Genomic DNA, 12,499 nt, shown 5'->3' on the forward strand with positions numbered 1-12,499 from the left:
TTGTTAGTTTATTGGCTCAGTTGTCCTGGACTGACTAAGAATCCTGGTGGTTTGTGTGTTGTCTGTGGGTACTTTCTAGGAACTGTGGGACTCCTGAGAGTATAACCCCGGTAACCTAGAAATCACCGAGGAATAACTTGAGAGCGAGAGACTCGCCCAGAGGCAAGTGAGACCCAGTCGGTGGTGTGGAGGGTTCTAGTGTAGAGTACAATTGGCAGGTGCAGGCGGACCTGAGCAGTTGTGGGGATAGGTTGTCCAGGTGGTCGCTATGCGTTTTGTGACACCTTCCATTGGGGGGGGGGGGGGGGGGGGTCATATGATGCCAGGAGACTGGATCCCACAGAGGTTCTGGTGGTAATGGATTCCACTTTTGGAGATGTAAGAGGTCTTCTGGACCCTCCTTCATCTTGGGATTTAGATTCTGAGCCTGATATCCCTCCTCACGAGGAGGAGCGTGCCACCATCATTTATCTTTTTGGTGGGATGAGCTTTCCCGTCTTATTGGTTCTGTGTTTGAGGTCCTTGGGAGGTTACACGTCTTATGTGACTCCATTTTGGTGGGTTTGACAGGGCTGTCCAACACTTTCTGATTCATAAGGCACTTTCCCATCAGATGCTAGCAGAATGGGAGTCCCCAGATGGGGCACTGAACCAGTTATATCCCTTTACCCTTGAGGAGGTGGACAGTTACTGTAGGTATCCCAAAGTGGACGCCTTGGTCATGGCCATGACAGGAAAGACCACTATTCTTATGCTGTGTGGTTCTGCTGTCAAGGAACTTCACAAAAGTAAAGTGGAACAAAAGCTTAAGCTCAGCTTTTCCACCGGCACTGCTAGTGTGCAGGCTGCTGTTTGTGGTGGTTAAAGTAGCTGCCAAATCCCCTTAGGTCTCTTACCTGGAGTCAGGGCAGCCTCCTTAGTGTGTGTCTTTCCACTTTGTGGCCTCAACTGTGATTAACTGGAGGTGGCTCTGGTTCTGTCATTGGGCAGCACATACAGCTTCTAAGAAGTTTTTCAGTGAGTTGCCCTTATGGGGCTGGTTGCTCTTTGGGGAGAATATAGAGAAGTTTGTTGAGGATATGGGAGAGGCGTGGCCTTTCTGACTGCCTGAATTGTACCAGAAACGCTCCTAACAATCCCTAGTGACTAACGGCTGCTCAAGTGTGGGGTTTGTTTTTGGTTGAATAGGCATCCAGTTGCTTCAGCTTCAGACCTTGGAGGGGCCTTCAATCTAGATTCCTTTCAAGCCTCCAAATGCATTGGAGGCTGCCCAGTAAGGGTGCACTAGGCCCCCCTCAGTGGATTGTGTAGAGGGCAGAAGGTTTCTTCCGCTATGAATAGGTCTGCATCGCCTCAGATCAGTGGGTTCTAGAGTAGTCAAGTACATCTACACCCTAGAGTTGACCTGTCCAGTGCCTGACACCTTCACGTTATTTCCCTGTGGCTCAGATGTAAAGAGACTGGCGGTTATGCTTACATGATAGCAGTGACATAGCTAGGGTAGTTGACACCCGGGGCCGGTCATTTTTTAACACCCCCCTCCAAAATCTAGTACTAGGCATGCTGAGAATACAAAACACTCAGGAACTATAGAGCAATTCTACCATACCATAAGCAGTCATTTCTACGAATCACACAAGGAAAAGGAAAGCATCTTAAACACTACAGTGAGCACTAGAACATCAATTCACCTATTGTAAAACGAAACCAGACAGAATAGTACAGATCGTCGATCCTGCACAGTCAATGCCAACTGAAAGCCATGTCTTTTTCACAAACACAGATACACCCTAATCCACTATAGAATAAGTAATAATAAACTTTCTATTTAGACAAAAATTAAACTGAACCCCCAAGATGCCAGACTCTGCATACAATGCAACACGCACAGAAACAGAAAATGTCCCCTAGTACTGTGCAAAATATAAAGACAGCAGATGTAAATTTGAAGAAAAAAAAAAAAAAACTAACAAGAACCAATCACCACTTTACAAATTAACAAATAGAAATAAAATAAATATAGAAAATAAAATACCATTTTATTGAACTGATACATTTAGCTTTCAGAGGCCAAAACTTCCTTCCTCAGGTCAATACAGTATAGTGCTGTTACAGTATCCTATCCTGACATGAGAAAGGGGGTTTTGTTCTCTGAAAGTTAGCCAAAATGTATTAAAATTAGTCCAATAAAAATATTACCTTGTTTACATGTTCTATTATAAACATTTACTAACACAGCTATAATACTACTTTATCCTAAAGCAAAAAAATAAAAATATATATTTTATTTACAGTTTGTTGTCTCTGGTTTCTGCTTTCCTCATCTTCTTTTCACTGTCTTCCATCCAGCATCTTTGTTCTCTCTCTGCCATCCAGTGTCTGCCCTCTCTGCTATCCCCTCCATCCAATGTCTGCCCTCTCTCCCTGCTCCTTCCATCTACATCTGCCCTCTATCTCTGCCCCTGTCTGTCCTCTCTCTTTCTCCGAGGACAAGCAGGCTGCTTGTTCTCATGACTGGGTGACGTCCGTGGCAGCCCCCACCAACCGGAAGAAGCTTCGCGGGCGGTCCGCACGCAGGGCACGCCCACCGCGCATGCGCGGCCGTCTTCCCGCCCGTGCGCGACCGTTCCCGCCAGTCTTTTCTTTTCCGCGCTGGAGAGAGTCGTGCGTCGCCGCTCTCTCTTAGTCAGTCCCGGAAAACCGTCGCGTTGTTCGCGAATTTGTTAATTTTTTGTTTCTGGTTGCCGCGCGTTCCAGACCTTTCTTTTTCCTTTTAAAAAAAAAAAAAAAAGAAAGAGAACGCGCTTGTATTTTTCCCTCGTTTTCTAGCGGGGGCGTCGCGTTGCGGCCTTGTGGCCGCGCGGGTCGATTTATTTTTCGAGGTGTGATTTACCGCCAACATCGACGACTTTAACTTCGCCGACGCGATTTTTCCGTCGATGTCCTCGAAGGTCCCGAGTGGATTTAAGAAGTGTGGTCGGTGCGGCCGGCCTATCTCGCAGACCGACACCCACGCTTGGTGCCTCCAGTGCCTCGGGCCGGAGCACAATATCAAGTTGTGTTCTTTGTGTCTTGGTCTCCGGAAACGGACTCAGGTTGCGAGGCAAGTTCTTCGGGACCGTCTTTTTGGAACTTGTGCCGGCCCCTCGACGTCGACCTCGACGGCATCGGTATCGATGTCCGCGAAATCGGCACCGATGGCATCGACCCCAGGAGTACAGGTCCCGTCGGCCCGCCGGTCCTCCGGTGACGGTAGGGGTGAGAGGCCGCGTGGGCAATCGGCCCCGGTCACTCCCTCTGCCCATGGCCCTCGGGACCGAATCCTGTCTGACCCGGCCCCTCGAGACCGAGGGGGATCGACCTCCTCCTCCTCCGTTCCACCTGGCGCCGATGACGGGCACCGCAAAAAACAGAAAAAGCACCGTCATCGGTCCCTATCGGTGTGCCCGGCCCTCGGTGCCGGAGAGGAGTCGATGCCGAAGCGTCCACGTCGAGAGGAGAGGTCCACCTCGGTAGTGGAGGTACCGATGCGTCAGGGTCCCAGCACTTCGGTGCAGTCTCCTGGACCCAAGCAGCTTCCGGCACCGATGCCTCTACCGGCCCCCCCGTCTTTCCCGACAGCGGGCCTGGACGAGTGCCTCCGAGCCATCCTTCCGGGGATCCTGGAAGGGCTGATGCGCCAGGCTGTGCCGGCGCCGGGGGTGCTTGCGCCCTCGGCGCCGTTGACTGTGGCGCCGGCGAGCTCTAGCCCGGTGCCGAGGCTTTCGACACCGCCGCCGCTTGCGGCGCTAGTCTCAACCGCCACGCAGGTGGAGTCCCCGTCGACGTCGATGGAGGGAGCTTCGTCCCCGCTGGCGCGGGAGTCCACCGCTCGACGACACCGAGGCCTCGGTGCCTCGACGTCGAGCCGGGCCCGGTTAAGGACTCAGCTACATGAGCTTATGTCTGATACCGAGGAAGAGACCTCGTGGGGGGAAGAGGAGGACCCCAGATATTTCTCCTCAGAGGAGTCTGTGGGCCTCCCCTCTGACCCCACGTCTTCACCGGAGAGGAAGCTCTCGCCTCCTGAGAGCCTCTCCTTTGCCTCCTTTGTTAGGGATATGTCTATATGTATTCCCTTCCCCGTGGTCTCTGTGGACGAGCCGAGGGCTGAGATGCTCGAGGTCCTCGACTATCCATCACCACCTAGAGAGTCCTCCACGGTGCCGTTCCACAATGTCCTCAAAGAGACACTGCTTCGGAACTGGATGAGACCATTATCTAATCCCACCATTCCCAAGAAAGCAGAGTCCCAGTACAGAATCCACTCGGACCCAGAGTTAATGCGGCCCCAATTGCCCCATGACTCGGCGGTCGTGGATTCTGCTCTCAAGAGGGCACGGAGTTCGAGGATACCACCTCGGCGCCCCCGGGGCGGGAGTCTCGCACTCTGGACTCGTTTGGGAGGAAGGCCTACCAATCTTTCATGCTCGTGACCCGCATCCAAACTTACCAGCTGTACACGAGCATCCAGATGCGGAACACTGTGAAGCAACTGGCGGACCTGGTTGAAAAGCTCCCGCCGGAGCAGTCCAGGCCTTATCAGGAGGTGGTCAGGCAGCTGAAGGCGTGCAGAAAGTTCCTGTCCAGGGGTATCTATGACACCTGTGACGTGGCATCTTGTGCTGCGGCCCAAGGTATAGTGATGCGCAGGCTCTCATGGCTGCGTGCCTCTGACCTGGACAACCGCACCCAGCAGAGACTGGCCGACATCCCTTGCCGGGGGGATAATATTTTTGGCGAGAAGGTCGAGCAGCTGGTGGACCAACTGCATCAGCGGGAAACCGCCCTCGACAAGCTCTCCCACCGGGCGCCTTCAGCATCCACCTCAGCAGGTGGACGTTTTTCCCGGGCCCGGCAGGCTGCGCCCTATGCTTTTGCCAAGCGTAGGTACACCCAGCCGGCCCGAAGGCCTCGACAGGCACAGGGACAGCCCCAGCGCGCTCGTTCTCGTCAACAGCGTGCGCCTAAGCAGCCCCCTGCGCCTCCACAGCAAAAGCCGGGGACGGGCTTTTGACTGGATCCACGGGAACATAGCCGCCCTCAAAGTGTCCGTGCCGGACGATCTGCCGGTCGGAGGGAGGTTAAAATTTTTTCACCAAAGGTGGCCTCTCATAACCTCCGACCAGTGGGTTCTCCAAATAGTGCGGTGCGGATACGCCCTAAATTTGGCCTCCCTTCCACCAAATTGTCCTCCGGGAGCTCAATCCTTCAGCTCCCATCACAAGCAGGTACTTGCAGAGGAACTCTCCGCCCTTCTCAGCGCCAATGCGGTCGAGCCCGTACCACCCAGGCAGGAAGGGCAGGGATTCTATTCCAGGTACTTCCTTGTGGAAAAGAAAACAGGGGGGATGCGCCCCATCCTAGACCTGAGAGGCCTGAACAAATTCCTGGTCAAAGAAAAGTTCAGGATGCTTTCCTTGGGCACCCTTCTGCCAATGATTCAGAAAAACGATTGGCTATGTTCCCTGGATTTAAAGGACGCATACACTCACATCCCAATACTGCCAGCTCACAGACAGTATCTCAGATTCCGCCTGGGCGCACGGCATTTTCAGTATTGTGTGCTGCCCTTTGGGCTTGCCTCTGCCCCACGGGTGTTCACGAAGTGCCTCGTGGTGGTCGCGGCGTATCTGCGCAAGCTGGGAGTGCACGTGTTCCCATATCTCGACGATTGGCTGGTCAAGAACACCTCGGAGGCAGGAGCCCTCCGGTCCATGCAGTGCACTATTCAACTCCTGGAGCTGCTGGGGTTTGTGATAAATTACCCAAAGTCCCATCTCCAGCCAACCCAGTCTCTGGAATTCATAGGAGCTCTGCTGAATACCCAGATGGCTCAGGCCTTCCTTCCCGAAGCGAGGGCCAACAACCTCCTGTCCCCGGCTTCGCAGACCAGAGCGTCTCAGCAGGTCACAGCTCGGCAGATGTTGAGACTTCTGGGTCACATGGCCTCCACAGTTCATGTGACTCCCATGGCTCGTCTTCACATGAGATCTGCTCAATGGACCCTAGCTTCCCAGTGGTTCCAAGCCACCGGGAATCTAGAGGATGTCATCCGCCTCTCCACCAGTTGCCGCACTTCACTGCTCTGGTGGACCATTCGGATCAATTTGACCCTGGGACGTCCATTCCAAATTCCACAGCCCACGAAAGTGCTGACGACAGATGCATCTCGCCTGGGGTGGGGAGCTCATGTCGATGGGCTTCACACCCAGGGTCTGTGGTCCCTCCAGGAAAAGGATCTGCAGATCAACCTCCTGGAGCTCCGAGTGATCTGGAACGCACTGAAGGCTTTCAGAGATCGGCTGTCCTGCCAAATTATCCAAATTCGGACAGACAATCAGGTTGCAATGTATTACACCAACAAGCAGGGGGGCACCGGATCTCGCCCCCTGTGTCAGGAAGCCGTTGGGATGTGGCGTTGGGCCTGACAGTTCGGCATGCTTCTCCAAGCCACATACCTGGCGGGTGTAAACAACAGTCTGGCCGACAGACTGAGCAGAGTCATGCAACCGCACGAGTGGTCGCTCCATTCCAGAGTGGTACACAAGGTCTTCCGAGAGTGGGGCACCCCCTCGGTGGACCTTTTCGCCTCTCAGACCAACCACAAGCTGCCTCTGTTCTGTTCCAGACTTCAGGCACATGGCAGGCTAGCGTCGGATGCTTTTCTCCTTCATTGGGGGACCGGCCTCCTGTATGCTTATCCTCCCATACCTTTGGTGGGGAAGACCTTACTGAAGCTCAAGCAAGACCGCGGCACCATGATTCTGATAGCGCCCTTTTGGCCCCGTCAGATCTGGTTCCCTCTTCTTCTGGAGTTGTCCTCAGAAGAACCGTGGAGATTGGAGTGTTTTCCGACTCTCATTTCGCAGAACGACGGAGCGTTGCTGCACCCCAACCTTCAGTCCCTGGCTCTCACGGCCTGGATGTTGAGGGCGTAGACTTCACTGCGTTGGGTCTGTCTGAGGGTGTCTCCTGGGTCCTGCTTGCCTCTAGGAAGGATTCCACTAAAAAGAATTACTTTTTCAAGTGGAGGAGGTTTGTCGTTTGGTGTGAGAGCAAGGCCCTAGAACCTCGTTCTTGCCCTGCACAGAACCTGCTTGAATACCTTCTGCACTTATCAGAGTCTGGCCTTAAGACCAACTCAGTAAGGAATCACCTTAGTGCGATTAGTGCTTACCATTATCGTGTGGAAGGTAAAGCCATCTCTGGAGAGCCTTTAGTCATTTGATTCATGAGAGGCTTGCTTTTGTCAAAGCCCCCTATCAAGCCTCCTACAGTGTCATGGGATCTCAACGTCGTCCTCACCCAGCTGATGAAACCTCCTTTTGAGCCACTGAATACCTGCCATCTGAAGTACTTGACCTGGAAGGTCATTTTCTTGGTGGCAGTTACTTCAGCTCGTAGAGTCAGTGAGCTTCAAGCCCTGGCAGCTCATGCTCCTTATACCAAATTTCATCATAACCGAGTAGTACTCCGCACTCACCCTAAGTTCCTGCCAAAGGTGGTGTCGGAGTTCCATCTTAACCAGTCAATTGTCTTGCCAACATTCTTCCCCAGGCCTCATACCCGCCCTGCTGAACGTTAGTTGCACACATTGGACTGCAAGAGAGCATTGGCCTTCTACTTGGAGCGGACACAGCCCCATAGACAGTCCGCCCAATTGTTTGTTTCTTTCGACACTAACAGGCTAGGGGTCGCTATCGGGAAACGCACCATCTCCAATTGGCTAGCAGATTGCATTTCCTTCACTTACGCCCAGGCTGGGCTGGCTCTTGAGGGTCATGTCACGGCTCATAGTGTTAGAGCCATGGCAGCGTCAGTGGCCCACTTGAAGTCAGCCACTATTGAAGAGATTTGCAAGGCTGCGACGTGGTCATCGGTCCACACATTCACATCACATTACTGCCTCCAGCAGGATACCCGACGCGACAGTTGGTTCGGGCAGTCGGTGCTGCAGAATCTGTTTGGGGTGTAAATCCAACTCCACCCTCCAGGACCCGAATTTATTCTGGTCAGGCTGCACTCTCAGTTAGTTGTTCTTCGTAGGTCAATTTTCTGTTGTATCCTCGCCGTTGCGAGGTTCAATTGACCTGGGTTCTTGTTTTGAGTGAGCCTGAGAGCTAGGGATACCCCAGTCGTGAGAACAAGCAGCCTGCTTGTCTTCGGAGAAAGTGAATGATACATACCTGTAGCAGGTGTTCTCCGAGGACAGCAGGCTGATTGTTCTCACCTACCCGCCCTCCTCCCCTTTGGAGTTGCGTTTTCATCATTTTTGCTTGTCATTCAACTGGCGGGAACGGTCGCGCACGGGCGGGAAGACGGCCGCGCATGCGCGGTGGGCGTGCCCTGCGTACGGACCGCCCGCGAAGCTTCTTCCGGTTGGTGGAGGCTGCCGCGGACGTCACCCAGTCGTGAGAACAATCAGCCTGCTGTCCTCGGAGAACACCTGCTACAGGTATGCATCATTCACTCTCTCCCCCTTCCATTCACTGTCTGCCCTTTCTATCCCTTCCATCCACTCTGCCCTTTCTCTCTGCCCCTTCAATCCACCATTTGCCCTCCCTCTCCCATCCATCCAGGGTCTGCCCTCCCTCTCACTCCCCCTTCCATCCAGGTTCTGTCCCATCTTTCTGCCCCTTTTTTTCAGCCCCCAGTTCCAGTCCCACTATCCGACCAGTCCCCAGTTTCAGCCCCAGCCCTTTTCTCCCACCAGTCCCGAGCTTCAGCCCCCAGCCCTTTTCACCAGTCCCGAGCTTCAGCCCCAGCCACTTCTCCCTGTCTCCTTTTCAGCCCCCAGTACTAGCCCCCTTATCCCACCTACCCTCCTTTTCAGCCCCCAGTTCTAGCCCCCTTCATCCACATGCCTTGCATTAGGGCCCCCCCTTTTCAGCCCCAGACCCATTCTCCCACATTACCCAGGCATGCCCCATTTTCCCACCATCCCCAGGCATGGCCCCTTCTCAGACCCCAGTTCCAGCCCCCTTCTCCCATCTGAGAATCCCACCGCTGTCCCCTTCTCCCATCTGAGAACCCCATCCCCCTCTCCCATCTGGGCTCCCCTCCTCCCATCCCCTTCTCCCATCTGGGCTCCCCACCCCATCCCCTTCTCCCATCTGGGCCCCCCGACCCGCCTCACCTACCAGCTCCGTCGAGATGACAGCCCTCTTCTCCTGCCACCACCCTGCCTTTACAAAAAAAAATCAGTGAAGCGGCGGCGTGGCAGGCAGCGCCTTGCGTCTGCCCTGCTTGTAAAAGAAGGAGATCTATTGTCGTCGTCGTCAGGCCTCACTGTGTCCCGCCATTGCGGAAATAGGAAGTTACCTCAGAGGAGGGCGGGACACAGTGAGGCTCGACGAGGAGGAGGAGAATAGATTTACTTCTTTTACAAGCAGGGCAGACACGAGGTGCTGCCTGCCACGCCGCCGCTTCACTGATTTATTTTTAAAGGTAGGGTGGGAGCAGCGGGAGCGGAGCACCCCCACCCCACCCACTAACACCTGGGGTGGACCGCCCCCACCGCCCCGCCCTTGCTATGCCACTGCATGATAGCATCTCCAGGAGCTGGTAGTGGTGGAGGCAGTTCCACCTGTGGAGCAGGGGTAGGAGGTCTACTTCATTTATTTTGTGGTCCCAAAGAAAAGTTGTTCCTTTCAGCCTATGGTGTGCCTTAAAATCCAACATTTTCAGATGGAAATGCTCTTCTGGGTGAGTTTCTGACCTCCCTCAATCTAACAAGGCTTACATTCATATTCTCATTAGGGAGGCAGGCACTGTCTTCATGTTTGTGTGCTGGGATTCCTTGCCCTTTGGCCCAGTGACTGCCCCACTACCATCTCCAAGGTCTTGATTGTTGTGGCTCAGCTTCATTGTCAGGGTATTTGGGTCCCTCTCTTTCTGGACGAGGCTGATCTGGGCCATCTTGGCAATGGATTCAGAGATCACAGCCTCCGAAGTCATTCTGCTCCTGGAATGCCTAGGCAGGGTGGTGATTCATGCTAAGAGCCAACTTTCTCCCACCCAACTTCTGAAGTACCTGTGGATTCAGTTTGACATGTCATGGGGGGCAATGTTCCTTCTGGAAGAGCACATGGGCAAACTTTAGGCCCAGATTCTCAAGCTTTTTGAATCTGGGGTTCCCAGGGTCTGGAACTTCCTTCAGTTTTTGGGGTCCATGGCGGCGACCGTGGAGGTGGTACCTTGGGCCCATGCTCATATACACCCCATCAGTCAGCACTTTTGTCTTATTGGGTGCCACCTGTCAGGATTTTGACTGCCAGGTTCTGTTTCCCTCTGGGGCAGGGGTTCTCATTTGTGTGCCCTCATCAACCGAAAAAGCACTTTGCTCACCTGTAAGAGTTGTGTTTTCTAGATAGCAGAATTTATCAAGGTCTTAGCCTCTCCCATCTCCCCAAGAACAGCATTACTTTTTGAGCTATGAAACTTAACTGAATAGCTGACAGCTGGGTTTGGAAAGGGCCAGACGTGCTCGGAATTTTACATTTAGTTCTGAGATCTGGGAAAGCTGTTTGGCAGCATGTGATTACATCATCCATTTGTATGTCTGATCAATCCTGCTGTCTTTGGAAAACATACGTTACAGGCTGGTCTTAATTTCAAATGACTGGAAATGAAGTTCCACCACTTCTTTTAGACTCTAGAGCAGCAAATGCTCCAGACCCTCCCTTTGAGGCAGCCTGCAAGGAAGAGGAAGGGAGGGAGTGAACATGGAACAGAGCAGAAAACAGTCCTTGTAATCAAGCCCCTCCCCTTCTGTTGCTACTACCCATGGTTCACTCCCTTTTCCAAATTCACAGTTCCACTTCCTTTTTGTCTACAAATTAAGCCCTAGTTACAGGTGAGCAAAAATACTGCTTTGCATATTCTCTGTATTTTATAAGTTAGTTCTGTACTATATTTGGATTACCAGGTAGGCTACTGAAAGAACATAATTTTCCTTTAGGTATTCTTACTGCCTATAGAGCATGATTTAGCTGACTTCTTCCTTTCGCAACTCCTCAGGTAACAAAACGTGACGAGGACTCCTCATTGATGCAGTTAAAAGAGGAATTTCGCACTTATGAAGCTCTGCGGCGAGAGCATGACTCTCAGATAGTGCAGATTGCAATGGAGGCTGGCCTGCGCATTGCACCAGATCAGTGGTCTTCGCTTCTTTATGGGGACCAGTCTCACAAATCCCACATGCAGTCCATCATTGACAAGGTAAAAAGCCTCTTTCAGTAGCATGAACGTACGTAAAGCCTGAAATTCTACAAATGGTGCTTTAAATTACACACGCAAATTTAATTATGCACCCAATTTGTACTCACAATTTAATTGAATAATGAGCCTATTAGCACTGATAATTGGGTGTTAATTATTGGCACTAATTGGCCTTAATTGAAATGTACATGTGCATTTTAGTCGTGCAAATCCATTTATGCATTTTACATTCGGTTCCAAAAAGGGGCCACCCATGGGAGGGTCATAGGTGTATCAGTTACATTCCTAGAATTTATGCACACTGATAAGGAGTATCCGTGCCTAATTTAGATGCAAGGATTTACATCAGAGTTTACTTGGTATAAATCCTTGTGTCTGTATTATAGCACAATTTATATTAAGAACATAATTAGATCTTAATCTGAACTCTGAGAGACAATTCCTTTGTATAAATAACTCGGACAAAAACGATATATTTAGATTATATAACAAGAATATTCACTGAAAAGAATTGTTGTGTGAAAACACCAAAAACTGGAACTCCCTCCCAAGAGACCTAAAACACAAGAACAGCTACCTACAATTCAGAAAACACCTGAAATCCCACTTCTTAAAAAAAGAACCTACCCACCTGACGATCCCACAACCAAGCAACTAATCGGTCAACACCCCTACAATCATGAACCTCAAAACAAACGAAAAGAGGAATTAAAAAAAAAAAAAAGAAAGAAGAAGTGAAACTGGACCTGACTCAATCACACCAGAAGACTGAGAACACTTGATCCCCCTAAAGAAAACATGTCTCATCTTTTCCATCTATGCCTTTGAACCTGCAAACTGCTATTCTCTTTAATAACTGTAAGCCACATTGAACCTACCACTAGGACGGAAAATATGGAGTACAAATGCAATAAATGTATCTGAACCCCCATTTCTGTACCACAGTTGGATAATTAGAACCAGGTGTTTAGATAATAACAAGTAAACCACCCCTGCAGAGCAAATTAGAGTGATGAAATATGAGCATCCTGTCCTATATAAATAAGGGTCCATTAGAAATACAAGAGGGGGAATCTGAAGTACACTCGCACAAAAGTGAAAAAGACAAGCACATGGAGCCTTCAAGAATGGGGGCATCAACTCAATATTGAACAGATCTGACATGCTCTGTGTTCTGCTTCAGGGGTATAGGTAAAAGTTGTGTGTGTGTGTGTATATATATGGTATATAAAATAAT

General features: G+C 51.4%; 1 protein-coding gene across 4 annotated transcripts in view; it reads left to right on the plus strand.

Moving 5' to 3' along the window:
* The window catches only part of RC3H1 (ring finger and CCCH-type domains 1), a 343,910-nt gene that overhangs the window by 105,221 nt on the left and 226,190 nt on the right, over positions 1–12,499 (plus strand). For all 4 annotated transcript variants that reach the window (XM_030205363.1, XM_030205364.1, XM_030205367.1 and 1 more), the window contains exon 6: positions 11,062–11,262. In XM_030205363.1, coding sequence (XP_030061223.1) covers positions 11,062–11,262 — 201 coding nt within the window. The remainder of the gene's footprint in view (positions 1–11,061; positions 11,263–12,499) is intronic.

This window comes from Microcaecilia unicolor, chromosome 6 (genome assembly GCF_901765095.1).
Source record: "Microcaecilia unicolor chromosome 6, aMicUni1.1, whole genome shotgun sequence".
NCBI classification, from domain to species: Eukaryota; Metazoa; Chordata; class Amphibia; order Gymnophiona; family Siphonopidae; genus Microcaecilia; species Microcaecilia unicolor.